Here is a 15135-nt window from a genome sequence, read left to right as displayed (position 1 = left end):
CACCTCTCCCTTCCGATGCCCCACTCCCCCAATCTCCAGAAATACGGCAGCCAGGAGTTGGCAACTGTAACACAGGTGGGAAGGCTGCCAGAAGTGGTGGCTTGGCGGGTAGGAGCCCTTCCTCTCCCCTTGGTGGTGTTCTGAGCCTATTTGGCCTGGCCTCTTTGTTTAACAGCCGTTCCCCACAGCTGTTGCGGAGAACCCAGACTCAGCTGGTTAAACCCCCCCCCCTCTAGTTTGGCCCCAAATCACGTAATTTGTTATCATGGCCGCTTCTTGTGGCAGTGAGTTCCGTAAGAACTCTGTCTTGTGTGAGGAAGTGCTTTCGTCTGTCTGTCCTGAAATGTGCGGCTGAGAAAGGCAAACATTTGACTCCATCCCCCCTACATTAATTTGAAAAGGCCTGGGGCACATGTGCAGTGTCTGGGGGAAAAGCACTTGGCACATGCTCAGAAGCACTGTCACTGGTTGGACAACAGTGGGGCCATTTAGAGAAGAATAGAAAAGGGTGGAGGGCAGAGCAGGATTCTTTCCCATGGGGAGGTGGGTCTGAGTCTTCCTTCTGCCCCCCTCCCTGATCCTGCCCCATTGCTGGGCAGAGGCGGAGGCAGCACAGGGGTGAATGACCCAGGATGTTGGCAGGGCTGGGCTGGCGAGGGAGGGAGGGAGCAGCCCCGAGCCCCGAGGGAGGGAGCAGTGCAGCCGCATCCAGCCTCCCCCAAGCCGCCTCTGCAGAGACCGGACTCCTCAAGAGCCAGTGAGTGTGTGTGTTTGGGGGGGGGGAGTCTGTGGCCCTGAGAGGGAGGCCCCGGCTCAGTTGGGGAATGGGGAGTTGCCCCGCAGGGGGCCTCCACTCCCCTAAACCACCCCTGTTCAGAAGTCTCAGTGCAACTGGAGGTTATAAGTTGGGCCACAGGCTCACAATCAAAGGGGGACAGGAGAGCAAGCGGGTGCCGGAAAGACCCCCCTCCAAGCCCCAGGAATGTTTGGGAGATGGTGGGACAGCCCCCAAAGAAAGAGTTACTTCCTCTGGTGGGCTTCTCATCCTCTGAGGAAGGGGGGTGGCGTTTCTGGGTGCCAGGACTCCTGCGTTCTTTGGGAAGGGGGTGGAATCAGGGAGGTCTGCAATCCCAAACCCCTGGTTGGAAGCCAACTGGGCAAAGGTCAAGATTCCTGGTTTGTCAGATGCCTGAAAGACAGGACTCCTGGGTTCCTTGGATGGGAAGGGGGAGGCAGAACGGGGCGCAGGAATGCTTTCTTCATTTTCTCAGCAAGCAGACCAGGTGCAAGGGTTAATAGTTAATGGGGGAGTATCTAATCCTCTAGAGTCTGGGGGTCCTTCTTGGAAACAGAGACATTTCCTAGGCCGAAGGCAGAAGTCCCAGGTGCGGGAAGGGATCGCTGGACTGGAAGGCGGGTGGGGCAAGGGGCTTGGACGTGTTTTTATGTGCTGTGAGCATTTCATTTGGAGCCCATCCTTCCTTCAAAGGCACTTCACACATGCTCAGAAGCACTGTCACCGGTTGGACACCAGTGGGCCATTTAGAGAGGAATAGAAATGGGCGGAGGGCAGAGCAGGGGTCCTTCCCTCCTTGCGTGGGTTTCCCTCGCTCCCTTTAATTCCTTGTGATAACCCTGTGAGGTTGGTGATGCCGAGAGGGAGAGAGAGAGAGAGGGAGAGAGAGAGAGAGAGAGAGAGAGAGAGAGGGTGTGAACTGGGCCTACCTGCTAGCCACTAAGCCACACTGGCTCTGAGTCTATGGAGATGAGGGGGCCGCGTGGAACAGCACTGCCAGGGGACCCAGATGAGCCCACGCAGCCTGGACCAGAATGCATTGCAGGAGGATAGCAGGAGCTCTCCAAGTGTGCACATTCTTCGCAGATGATTCATGCAAGCGAGCCCCGCTGCATTCTTGTTGCCTGCTCCCCCTTTCCAAGCAATAAGACATTCTGGGGCAGAGCTGCCTGGAGCGTACCTGTAGGTAGGGTTGCCAACTTCCAGGTGGTACCCAATTGCAGAGAATCATGAGAAGAGGTAGCAATAGAGAACAATGATCGTGACAACCTAACGAAATGAATACTTATAACAATTGCAAAAATATTCTTATTGTTATTGCATAGTTCAATTTGCCGTTCAATATATGTCAATGCACACCGTTTTCATATACAGACCTATACATGAAGTGCTTGCGCAAAGCTATGGTGACGCTACCTATAAACAGTTGATACTTTTAAAGTCTGTTAAGTATTCCTTAGCATCACTCAAAAAGTTCATAGGATCCAACTTCAAGTCTAGGTCCAAGTACATGCAGGTTGGAATTTGTCCCATCTAACAGACCCCCCGAATGAACCGGTTTGCCCGTCAACTGTTTATAGGTAGCATCACCATTGGTTTGCGCAAGCACTTTATGGCATAGGTCTGTATATGAAGACTGTGTGTATTGCTGTATATTGGATGGCAAATTGAACTATGCAATAACAATAAGGATATTTTTGCAATTGTTATACGTGTTTATTTTGTTAGGTTGTCACGATTATTGTTCTCTATTGCAACCTCCAGGTGGAGGCTGAAGAGCTCCTGGAATTACAACTGATCTCCAGGGCACAGAAATCAGTTCACCTGGAGAAAACGGTGGCTTTGGAGGATGGGCTCTATGGCATTATACTCTGCTGAGGTCCCACCCCTCCCCAAACCCCACTCGGAGAGAGTGGGGTTTGGGGAGGGGTGGGACCTCAGCAGAGTATAATGCCATAGAGTTCTACCCCCCCCCCCCGCCGAAATCTCCAGGAATTTCCCAAACTGGAGATGGCCACCCTACCTGTGGGGCAGCTTTTTAATCTTGGCTTGATTGACAGTTATACCAGAAAGGAACGGGTGGAGGCAAGGAGGGGGCTCCAGTTGGGTGGCATATCCCCTGCCCCCTCGCCGGAGCTCCCAAGAGGACCCTGCGCTCTCAGCCAGGTTTCTCTGCCTCTTCCTGAGCTGCCCCTCATTTAGGTGGGTCACCTTTGCTGAGGTTCAAGGGCACCTCCTGTCAATCAGCTCTCACCCAGGAATCTTCCCCCTCCCTGAAAGGGCATTCACGTGATGTGCCCTGAGCCCAGGCCCTGATCTGCACCAGGTGTAGCCATTGCACAGGAGAAGTCAGCTCTCACCAAGCAATCCTGCAAGACAGGCAGAAATTCATCTGAGGCCATTTTTGACATCGCTGGGTGGACTTTTCCTGCAAGCGTTGAAGGCACAGGTGCCTCTGCTGGGAAAATGGTGGCGCCCATAACCCAAGTGGCCTTGCAAGGCAGCTCCATCACACCCAGAGCTGGCACAGTACCCGCCCACCATGGAGGTTTTGGGGTGGTGCTAGCCAGGTGCTCCCAGATTGCAAAACAGCCGCAGATCCTGCCTAGGGTGGAAAGGCCCTTGTGGGCCCCTCCCGCCAGTGTTTGGTGCGTACAGGCGGGGGGGAGGGAGGGGGGGCGTTAGGCCACCAGCTTGCTGTGCTCAGGGGAAGGCAGCTGCCTGCATTGCGTGATAACAGCGCCCTGTGCAAGCTGCTGATAATCTGGACCCCAAAGTCGCACAAACGAAGCAGCCGCTCCACCTATGGGGGAGGGAGGGGGGATGTCCTCCTGATAAGAAGGGGGAGGGGGGATTTGTCCGTTTCTTGCCACTCTTGTTGTGTGTGTGTTTCTCTGCAGGACAGAAATTGCCCTTGTGGTGCCATGGCGTTGTGGAGATCCCTGTTGCAGAGCGTGGTAAGGCAGGAGTTAAAAGACTGGCAACTCCCTGGGGACCTGGGTCACCCCCCCAGACCTGACCCCCGACTCTGTCACCTTTGCTCTGACCCCCCCCCCCCCAGAACAGCAAGAAGCCTGCCAGGCGGTCCTATACTATCTACCGCAACGTGCCGGAGGGGGATGGAGAGTGCCGTCTGGAGGGGCTGCAGGCGAAGGTCGTGGACGTCCAGGAGGAGCCCGAGGGGAACGTGGCTGCCAGAGTCCGTGAGAAGCTTGAACGGCCAGTCTGTTGTCCCTGGCAGGATCGGTGGAAGGCGGGTGCGTACATGGTGCTCGTGGGCCTCCTGATCTTCATCGTGGGTAAGTCACCTGTTCTGAAATGCATCCACCCAAGCCACGCACAGCCACGTGCGTGTCCAAGAACACTTCCACTAGCCACAGGCCTTCGCTCCCACTGCTAAGTGGCCTCTCCACTGACTCCAGAAACACTTTCCTCCTGCTAGGTGCCACCAGGGGCTCTTCCTCAGCCGCAAGCCTGCCCCTTCCTCATGGGCTCCAAGCGCTTGGACTCTTCCTCTTGGCACAAATCCTTCCCTCCTCCATGGAGACTTTTTTGCTGAGCCTGCCCGGGAGGCCAAACCCCGCAACCCCCTTCCCACTTTGCAGGCAGCCCTCCCTCCTGGCTACAAAGCCACACATTCCAGTCCTTGACCCCTGATCCTGTGAGCATTTCGTTTGCTATTTCCACCTCTCTGGCCGCCAAACGCCACCCTGTGTCGACTTCCCAGCTCCCAATAACTGACGCCTCAAAAGTCCTCCCCTGTTGCTTTCCCCTCCTTTTGGCATCCATCCAACACCTTGACAGCTGCTCGTGTCCAGCCACCAGGCAGCACTGCCTCGCCCCTGCCACAAACTGGCCACTTCTCGATTCCCCTGGCCTTGGCGCCAGTCCTTTAACCTCCCCTACAAAAGCATATGCCGCTCTCAGGAGCTCTCAGCAGTGCACCTACACACAGAGAGCCCTCTCCAGGGAATAAGGTCTGGAACATCAGAACTTCTGGACTGGCCGGACAAGACGCAAGCGTGCGGGGCCCGGCTTCTGGTTCCACAGTGCAGTTCTGATGGCCACTCGCTGGCCCAAACTGGCACAGCCACCTGGTTTCCTACTCACCCTTGGCCTCATGATACTGGCTCCTGGGGCGCTCTATTGGACTATCCGTCACCCACTTTTTGGTCTTCCCAGCCTTCCTCCTGGGGTATATCTCCTCCCGGGGATCCTGTGGGGTATGCGGGGACTTCTTGACTGTGGTGAGTGAGGAACGTCCGTACGGAATGGAAGACGACCCTGGAGGAGCCCCCCTGTACTGGGCTGACTTGCGGGAGATGTTCCAGAAGCACCTCAATGAAGAGACGATTGAAGCATCTATCCGGTGAGTCTCCCGTGCCATTTCTGCAAAGAAGTGAGTGTGGCAAGAAGGCAGGACTTGAGGGTTCTCCAAAACACATGCGGGGCCCGGAGGAGGGGTCGGGAGCCCACAAATTAATGTGGGACACAATCCTAGGGGACAAATCCAGAGGAGTTCGCTGTGTCAATCTGTAGTTGCAAAATAGTAAAGAGTCCAGTAGCACCTTTAAGACTAACCCACTTTATTGTAGCATGAGCTTCTGAGAACCACAGCTCTTTTTGTCAGATGCATCTTACTGATGAAGAGAGCTGTGGTTCTCGAAAGCTTATGCTACAATAAAGTGGGTCAGTCTTAAAGGTGCTACTGGATCCAAGGGGAAGCTCTCCTCCAGCACGAACTCCCACTGAAATGGATGGGAGCCGACCGAGGGTCAGCTCTGAGGGTCTTCGCTCTGCTCTCATGCCACAAGAGGCAGGCCCGCCACTCCGCTCCATGCGGCAAGGCCCTCCTTATCTCCTGCAAAGGGGCCTGAAATCCTGAGGGGAGGGGTCAGCAGGAGCCTCTTGACAAGAACGGGGTCCACGGGGTTCGTGCCAGAACTGCCGGTTCTCATCCCACCCAATAGGACTCCCCCCCCCCACAGATACGTTTTGTCACTGGTGGGTTCATGTTGGAGGCGTGTTTGTGCCTTCGTGTTCTTGTTGCTGATGCCGCACCCTTTCTTCGTCCTTCACAGAAGGATCAGCGAGGCCCCCCACCCTCCTGGCTCAGCCCGCCTGGATGTTCTTTCCAGCCATGTACTCAACTCCTTTGCCTCTTACGGACTGGACCACAGCTGGACTGATAGCCACTACGTGGGGCTCCAGAACCCAAGCCGGTCAGTGGCGCGTGCAGATGTGGAGGGTTTGTTTCTGGGTACAGCTCTCTCTTCTGACCCCTTCCTCCTTACAGTCAACAGCCTAACTTCCTACACCGCGTGAATGCCAACGGGGACGTGCTGGAGAAATTGCCTCTGGAGAACCCTGAGGTCTACTGTCCCTACAGTGCCTCCGACATCATCACGGTAACGTCTATGCAAGAGGCTGGTAATTCTGCCTCTGGCCACTAGGTGGGAGCCGGAGGGCGCACAAGAATATGAACATGCCCGTCAAAAAAGATGGCTGACTTTAAAGGGGAAGAAAACGAGAAGACAAACTTCAGGAAAAGCGTGGGCTGAGGAGACCGGTTGCACCCACTGTTTCCTGTCGCCTGCATTCCCGCTGCCTCCGTAGCTTCTGGAGAGAGTTGGTCTTTTCTGTTTCTGAAGTACTGCTTTTCTCTGTCTCCCTTTCCTCCCTGTCTCTGCAGGGTGGCCTGGTCTTTGCCAACTATGGGCGCCGAGAGGACTTCACAGTTCTGAGGCAACATGGTGTTAACCCCCGGGGTCAGCTGGTCCTTGTCCGGGTTGGGAAAATCAGCTATGCTGAGAAGGTGAGCCCGGATTCCGGGAGACTGCCTTCTGTGGCGGGGAATAGGCTAATTAGCGCAGCGGGGAGGGCAGGGAGCCAGAACATCACAGAATTAAAGATAAAGTGTCTTCTCGGTTTTAGGGGCGGTTGTGATAAACTGAAAGCCAGGCTTCCTTTAGGAAGAGTGAGGAATGTAACGTGGTTGGAGAATGCATGAGGAATGAGGAGTAGAACGGATTGCAGTTCTGCCTCTGGCCACCAGGAGGAGAACTGAAAGTGCTCAAGAATGGTGAGCCAGAATATTAATATGCCTGTCAAAAAAGATGGTAGCCTTAAAGGGGAAGAAAATAACAATATGAGGACTTAGGAGTAGGTTAGAAAAAATGAGGGCTAGGCTGCACCCGTGAAGCTGCATTGTACAGAGTCAGAGAAGCAGTCCGTCAAGTACAGTATTATCTACTCAGTCTGGTGGCAATTCTCCTTGGTAAAGGCCTTCACATCGCCTGATCCTTTAACTGGGGTATGGGATCTTTTGCGTGCAAACCATTTTGTCGTTGAGCCTTGCGCCCCCCCCCCCCGCCCCAGTTCCTGAACTCCTGAGTTCTCTTTGTCCCAGGTGGCCAGTGCGGAGGCCTTCCATGCCGCGGGAGTTCTCATTTATCCAGACCCCTTTGATATCCCCCAAGACCCTCGCAAACTGGGGCTGTCCCCAAATACAAGCATCTATGGACACGTGAGTGACGCTGCTCTCGCCCCCGGGGTACCCGCAGGATTCCGAGGTGGGGCTTGCCAGAGTCTCTTGCTCAGCTCCCCATTCTCTGCCCACACTTGTAGGTCCACATGGGAGCTGGAGATCCCTACAGTCCTGGTTTCCCTTCCTTCAACCACACCCAGTTCCCCCCAGTACAGTCCTCAGGGCTACCCAAAATCCCAGCTCACCCCATCAGTGCTAACATAGCTGCACGGCTGCTCAGGTGAGTTAGATTGAGGGGCTTGTTGGAGGCTGGGGGTGGGTGGGGAATGGGCTAGGCCACGAAGGACCCTGGTGACCAGGCATCCAGGGTCTCTAGAAGAAGATGGGCGGTCCCATGGAACGGAGCAAGCTGGGGGGGGGGGCGGTCAGGAAGCAGAAGTCTCCTTTTCGTTGAGGCTGCCCCGCCAAGCCCTCTCCTTCCCTCCCGGCAGACAGCTGACTGGTCCTGCTGCCCCCCGCGACTGGAAGGGGCGTCTTCCTGACGTGCCGTACGTCCTTGGCCCGGGGGAGCCTGGCTTCCTCTTGCAGCTGGGAGTCCAGAACGTTAAGCAGTCGGTCATGATCAGCAACATCTTTGGGTGCATCGAGGGTAGATTTGAACCAGGTAAAAGGGCCTGGAGGTCTGTAAGGTTATTGGGGTAGGGATTTGTAGGAGCTGGGGGTGGGGGCCAGTCTGAGAAGCCAGAGGCATTGAGATGACCCTGTGATGTGTGAGGGGGGATGTGAGAAGGAGGTAGCTTGCCCTCTGCTGCTGGAGGTTCTTCCTTCCCCCTCGTCTACTGAGGATCCTTCTTACCTTCAACCAGAGGAGTTAGCCGTGTTAGTCTGTATGCATCTGACGAAGAGAACTGTGATTCTCGAAAGCTTATGCTACAGTAAAGTGGGTTAGTCTTAAAAGTGCTACTTACCTTCAACTTATTTCTTCTTACTTTCTCTGTCTGAAGATCATTACCTCATTGTGGGGGCTCAACGAGACTCCCTCGGACCGGGAGCTGCCCGTTCTGGGGTGGGCACGGCCATTCTGTTGGAACTGGCACGTACCTTTGCTGCCATGGTACGGAATGGTAAGCCGGGGCAGGGGGGCTCGCACATTCCACTGATTGGTGGGAGGGGGGAACATTTCAGGCCCGCGGTTTGCCTTCCTGTGGGATCATCACTGTGGCTGTCAAAAAAGGGGCCTGCCTCAAAGGGTTGGAAGCAAGTGAATGGAAGGATATCCGCCGTTTGTGGAAGGAGAGCCTACTAGATGGGGGGGGCAGGGAGAGGAGATAACCGAGGAGTCCGAGTGCTGTGCTTTGAACATGGCAAGCCTCTTGGCTTCTGCCCCCATCAAAGTTTCTCCCCTCCCGCACACCAGGATTCCAGCTGCGAAGAAGCGTGCTCTTTGTGAGTTGGGATGCTGGAGATTTTGGCAGCGTGGGCTCCACAGAATGGCTGGAGGTGAGCTGGACCCTCCGTGGAACAGAGAGAGCCCTTGCTTTGCCCAAAACACAGATGCCTCCGATAGTCTCTGGACTGAATATGGGGAAAGGAAGTGAGCCTCGGGTCACCTGGCGCTTCTGAAGGGCAGAGGTGCTAGGAGACTAGGGCAAGGGGAAGAAGGGGTTCTGAGCCACAGGACAGTCCTGTGGCCAAGATTCTCAGTGGCTCCTTCCTCTTGTGGGTCTGACTCACCTGCCCTTAAACCTCACCCCCACCCCTTTTGCAGGGGTACCTCACCATGTTGCATCTGAAAGCAGCAGCCTACATCAGTGTGGACGGCGCAGTCCTAGGTGAGTGGGGGTCCCAGAAGCTCTTTGCACAGAGCATGGGGCTGGGTGGGGGAGGGGGGCAGCCTGGGAGGAGTCTAGGAAGGCCAGCCTCCAGGCTGGAGATCTCCTGGAATTAAAATCTCCAGGCCATAGACATCAGTTCCCCTGGAAAAATCGGCTGTTTGGGAGGACAGCCTCTATGATATTATATCCTGCTGAGGTTCCCCCCCCCCCCTCACCAAACACTGCCCTCTCCAGGTTCCACCCGCCAAATCTCCAGAAATTTCCCGACCTGGAGCCAGCAACCTTAGAGAAGTCTCCGCCTGCAGGGGGCCCAAAGGGGTTCCCCCAAAGGCTCTCCTGCGCCTTTAGCTTGCCAGATGCAGGGGGGGAGGGGCTCTGTGTAGTATGCTGCCTGCCTGGAGGCAGACTGACCCTGCCTGCCAGTCCCCCCCCCCCCCCGCCCCTCCGCTCTCTGAAGTGCATGCATTCAGCAGGCTGAACTGACATTTTGATGCAGATCCGGAAGAAACCATTGAGTGAGGAGGAATAGGAAAGGAATAAAGAGATGTGGATTTCCTTACAACCTCACTCCCCCCCTCTTTTGTTATTACGTAGCAGACAGACGGGTAGGCGGGGAGACCAAAAAGGCTAGGATGTCTATTTACTTATTTTTTTATAGTCCACCTTCCTCATTGAAATCCAAGGCAGATTACATACTGCAAGTGAAAGCGATATAATTAATAAACAGGACATTTAATAACTGGCAAAATATAATATGATCAACAGTTGGGACATTCAGTGAAAACAGACAGAATAGGGTATGATCGCTGCACATTGGAAATCTAGCACAGAGCTGAACACATAGATGAAAGCTTTGTGAATTAAAGCACAAATAAGCAACGTGACAATCTTTAGCAACGTTGAACTACCCAGTAGGATGGTTGTTGTGGATTTTCCAGGCTGTATAGCCGTGGTCTTGGCTATACAGCCCGGAAAATCCACAACAACCATTGTTCTCCGGCCGTGAAAGCCTTCGACAATATACCCAGTAGGAGCTTATCTCCATCAGCAGACAGGTGAGACAGCCTACTCCACTCTCCCTGTCCCTTCCAAAGGCATCTCTTTGAGCTGTTTCTTATGACACGTCCCGGTTGTTAGAGTAGAACCTCCCCCCCCCGCCCCATACACACACACACACACACACAAAGATTGCATAGCTGGAAATGGGTGACAAGAAGACAGCAGGGGTAAAAAGAGGAACACCGAAAGAGGGAACTGGGGCAGAAACGAGAATTAGGACCTAGACACAAATGCTACCCTGTGTTCCATTCCAGGAGATGACAAATTCTTTGCCAAGACCAGTCCTGCTCTGATCAGCCTCATTGAAAGCATCATCAAACAGGTGAGCCTCAGACCCCTGGGTTTCTGGAGCTGGGGTGAGAGCCAGTAGGTCAGTGTGTGTGTGTGTGGGGGGGTCAGACTGAAGGCACACACAGGTGCAGGGGAGAGGCGAGGTGCAGTGAGTTTGAAGCAGGCAAAGGAGCTGGGAGCCCAGGTGGACAGGGCGGCTGGGCGGGGCTGGGCGGGGGGGGGGGAGGTGTGACTGTCAGTTCTCGGAACAGAGGTGGCAGGGTCGGGCCGCATGTTGCTGCTGGGATTCAGGCAGCCCTGCAAGAGGCTGTAAATTCCTGGGGCGAGAGGCCCAAGGCCTTAGACCCTGGCTTCTGGGCAAAGGTCAGTTTGTGTGGAGGAGCCGTTCCTTGCCCTCCACCTCCCTCCCTCTTTTCTCCAGGTAGATGGTCCAAACCGCAGTGGGCAAAGCATCTTTGACCAGGTGGTGGAACATGGACGGCAGTGGCAGAGCGAAATGTAAGAACACTCGAGCACCTTTGGCCCTTTCTCAGGTTCCTGCCCCTCCCGCGACCCTTGTCCATCTACTTTTCCTTTGTCTGAACTCCAGAGCCCATTTCAATATTTGGGCTAGAACCGGGAACGCTGCAGTAATGCTAAAGGAAAGAGTGCCCTGGGCATGTGCAGAGTGCTCCCCCTCACCAGCCAGAGCCAAACACTATTTGAACGAGGGACAATCCTGCCCTATGCCACGTCCCGCCTCCCTTTCTCCCTTTGACAAGACTTTCTGAACCTCCCCTGCATCAGAATCCGTCCTCTTCCCATGGACAGCAGCGCTTTTGCCTTCACCGCCTTTGGAGGGGTCCCTGCCGTGGAATTCGCCTTTGCAGAGGTGAGTTCTCCCCTTCCCCCTTGTCCTCTTTGTGTTTACCCAGGGAGAAAATAGGATTTTAGTGCTAGGAATGGGGGAGGCCGATTCCAGCCCCAGGGACACGGAACCCACATTTCTCCCTCAGAAAACTGGCAAAAACCATGGCCAGCATTTGCTTCCCTCTTGTAAAAGTACGGACTTTTCTGGTTTCTCTGCATTTCCAAGAGAGGGAGGAGGGGATGGAAGGAGCCACGTTTCCTACTGCCTGGGCCAGTTCTCCATTTGAGGTACAATATGTGGGACACGGATGCAAAAGCTCAGCTCACCTGCAAGGGGGGGGGGGCACAGGCATCGCAGCTGGCTCCAAGCTAATGAGCAGTAACACGGGAGGAAGCAACGGCCCTGCCTGGCTCAGATTTCACATGCAGGCAGAAGAGCCTCCCCTAATGGCCCCTGCCATGAGCTCCTGCCCAGCATTAAAGGCAAACTGCAGTTAAAGAAACAAGCTCTTTTCATTGCTGGGTAACTCTTCATGCGCAGCCAGCCTCTCCCAGCAAATAGCCACAGCCAGCCCGATAAATAAGCCAGGGAATGTGTGTGGCTTCCCTGGCCGCATAGCTCTGGCTCTCTGTCCCAAGACATAGATCCAGAGGAGTTAGCCGTGTTAGCAAAAGCAAAATAGCTTTTGAGAACCACAGCTCTCTTTGTCAGATGTATCTGACAATACATCTGTGGCTCTTGAAAGCTCATGCTACAATAAAGTTGGTTAGTCTTAAAGGTGCTACTGCACTCTTTTGTCCCAAGACAAATGCACAAAATGACACAACATGGCACCTGTTTTAAACTTTCCCATGGTATCACCGCTATCCCATAACCTCTGTCGGGTTCTTTGTATGCAGGAGTCCCGTCCCTACCCGTTCCTGAACACCATGGCCGACACGTATGATAACCTCAACCGTGCTCTCCATGGGCGCCTCCCTGCCGTAGCCAAAACCGTGGCTGAGGTGGTGGGTCACCTGCTGATCAAGCTGACCCATGACCACCTCCTGCCCCTCGATTACGGATGCTACGGAGACGTCCTCTTACAGCAGGTTTCCCGCTTCAACGAATACACGGCACAGCTGAAGGTCAGGAGATGGGACCTGCTGCGGGGAGATCTGCCAGAGGGAAGGGCGGGCGGGGGGGTCTAGAGTGCTCTCCTTAGACGAGGGATCCCTCTTTATTATTTTGTACGTACATCCGCATCAGTGAACCTCACAAAGGCACCAATGAGATGCTTAGGGGGAAAGGTGGGTGGTGAATTCAGCCAGGCTCAGGAAGGGCATTTCCAAATGGTCTCTTCGTGAACTCCTGTCCGGGTCTAAAAGTACGCAAGGAACACAAGAGGAGGACCAGGAGAAATCTGTGATCTTTCCAGCTGAAATTCTTGCCCTCCTCCCCACATCAGTGGGTCTCCCTGTCCTCCCTCCATCAACTGGTGGGGTTTTAATGGGCCCAAATACCTGTGCCAACACATCTGGGCAATATTGCGAGTTCAATTCTCAACAGCAGGGCAGTGTCCAGTTTTTGTTCCCCTAAATTGCAGTAGTGCCTGTGTGTATTCCCAGCTCCTTCCACCAGATGGCACCAGGTTCTTGAAGGGACCTTCTAATACTGCAGTGCCCCCTAGCTGTGGTCCTGGGAGCTTCAGGAGCGCACGTGCACACGCACATCCCCACATTCAGGCCGGAGTTCTGTCTAGCACCCTGGTTCCCTCAGTGGCTGATCAGCTTCTTCCCAGGAAGTCCACAAGCAAGATACAAAAGACAACACCTCTTCTCCCTTGTTTATGTCTGAGCAGCCCACGTAGAAAGGTATACTACCTCTGAACATGGAGGTTCTCTTCAGCTCTCATAGCCAATTGCTGCTGAGGAGTTAGCTGTGCTAGTCTGTAGTAGCAAAATAGAAAAGAGTCCAGTAGCACCTTTAAGACTAACCAACTTCACAGTAGCATAAGCTTTCGAGAATCACAGTTCTCTTCGTCAGATGCGTCATCTGACGAAGAGAACTGTGATTCTTGAAAGTTTATGCTACAGTAAAGTTGGTTAGTCTTAAAGGTGCTACTGGACTCTTTCCAATGGCTGCTGACACATATGCTTTTTAACCAGTCCACGTCCGCTCCCTTTTTCTGTTAAGAGTATGTGTAAACATGCTAAGATGCCCTCTACTCCCACCCCCGAACACACTATACTGGATTCTTTGGGCCCTCCCTTAGAACTGTGGACTTTCTTCTCCCCATATCCAGAGCCGTGGGCTGACCCTGCAGTGGATTTACTCAGCCCGAGGTGATTATGCACGGGCAGCTGAGAAACTGCGCAAGGACATCTACAGCTCCGAGGAACACAATGAGAGGCTGTTGCGCATGTACAACGTCCGCATTATGCGGGTGAGGCATAAAAGGATGGGAGAGCGGGGGGATTATCAGTACAGTGCTGACACCTCCCTCTTTGGGTGGCACTGTGCTGTGGCTGCCCTTTTTTACCCTTGAGGGTGATTCAACACTGGCCAAAAGGAATTTGTAGTCTCCACTTTCAAATGCAGGGTTAATATTGGAATCCACGGCATGGATTACAAACGCAGAATAAGAGAATGGCAGTTATTCCAGATGAATACTTCTGGAATAAAAGGGAGCAGTCTTTTTGGCGGGTGTGCATTCCCCCCTTGCACAGATACGGGTTGGCTGCCTCTCCTTTGGAAGCCTGCCCGGATGTCAGGCCTGAGACTCCGTTTCTGCTCACGGCACCTGTTCTTTGCCCCAGGTGGAGTTCTACTTCCTCTCTCAGTACGTGGCAGTCACGGAAACCCCATTTCGGCATATCCTGCACGGTAGGGGCCCCCATACAATGGGGGCTCTGCTGGAGCATCTCAGGCTTTTGCGAGAGGCACCGGAGAATTTCGACGAAGTCCTCTTCCGCCGGCAGCTGGCCCTTGTCACTTGGACACTGCAGGGGGCTGCCAATGCCCTAAGCGGGGATGTCTGGGACATTGAAATCAACTTCTGATACCAGCCACACGCAGACTGGGATACCAATCCCTGTCAGAGCCGAAATGAAATTTTTGACCCATTTTCAAAATTTAAACTTGCAATTTGGAATTTCAAAATAGCCAGTATTTTGCTCCCTGGGTTATCCCAACTGAATTTCCTAGACTCCGATAGCAGTCATAACTGGTACTGTTGCAGAACAGTTCCATTTGGGAAAGGGGTGCATTTTAATCTCAGCAAGCAAATTCCAGCACGCTACTTCTTCCAGACCCTCACCGCTCATTTCAGCGCTGATCCCTACCCCCTCCTTATTGTCCTTCCCTTCCCATTTTTAATTTATCAGTGGCAGGGGTCACTATAAATTGTTCATGTATTGCTATGCAATAGGATAAGAAGCTGCGGTTGTAGTTTTCCTTTTTAATTCCCCCCTTTGTGAATTTCCTCTCCCCTAATTTATCAGCTGCAGTGTCTGCTATAAATTGGATTGATTTATTGCTATGTAATAGGGCAAAATCCTGTGCTTACCTTTTGTTTTGCTGTTGTCCTAATTGTTCTCCTCCTTTTTTGACATGTTAATAGTCCTACTGTTAAATCCCAACTCTGCCTCTTAATGATTTGTCGGTGACAGGGCTCACTAGAAATGTTTATTGCTATGTGATAAGATGAAAAGCCCACCTACCTCATTAATGATAACTGAAAACTTGTTAATTTATCAGTGGCAGAGATCACTATAAATTATTTCATGTTACAGCGGTGTCATTACTTCCACCCTCACCCCCACCAGCTGATGCCTCT

The 15135-nt window shown here is 53.6% G+C and overlaps 1 protein-coding gene across 1 annotated transcript; it reads left to right on the top strand.

Annotated features, from left to right (window-relative positions):
• The first annotated feature begins 678 nt into the window (after positions 1-678).
• TFR2 (transferrin receptor 2) lies at positions 679-15088 on the top strand. Its single transcript, XM_054995234.1, has 19 exons — positions 679-757; positions 3697-3753; positions 3858-4095; positions 4979-5165; positions 5878-6018; positions 6093-6204; positions 6489-6611; positions 7206-7322; positions 7424-7563; positions 7775-7947; positions 8288-8407; positions 8701-8783; positions 9052-9115; positions 10432-10499; positions 10890-10966; positions 11255-11339; positions 12218-12445; positions 13603-13743; positions 14117-15088. The coding sequence occupies exons 2-19, from the start codon at positions 3721-3723 to the stop codon at positions 14357-14359; spliced, it is 2373 nt and encodes a 790-aa protein (XP_054851209.1). The 5' UTR covers positions 679-757; positions 3697-3720; the 3' UTR covers positions 14360-15088.
• The last annotated feature ends 47 nt before the right edge of the window (positions 15089-15135 follow it).

Source organism: Eublepharis macularius, chromosome 12 (genome assembly GCF_028583425.1).
Source record: "Eublepharis macularius isolate TG4126 chromosome 12, MPM_Emac_v1.0, whole genome shotgun sequence".
Lineage (NCBI taxonomy): Eukaryota > Metazoa > Chordata > Lepidosauria > Squamata > Eublepharidae > Eublepharis > Eublepharis macularius.
This window is presented reverse-complemented; position numbering and strand designations above follow the sequence as displayed.

Bases quoted from the DNA above. Each gene is read 5' to 3' on its own strand.
- TFR2 (XM_054995234.1), top strand. From the start codon at position 3,721: ATGGCGTTGTGGAGATCCCTGTTGCAGAGCGTG. The intron at 9,116-10,431 runs GTGAGTGGGGGT...GTTCCATTCCAG, and splicing joins TGTGGACGGCGCAGTCCTAG to GAGATGACAAATTCTTTGCC. The intron at 11,340-12,217 runs GTGAGTTCTCCC...CTTTGTATGCAG, and splicing joins TGGAATTCGCCTTTGCAGAG to GAGTCCCGTCCCTACCCGTT.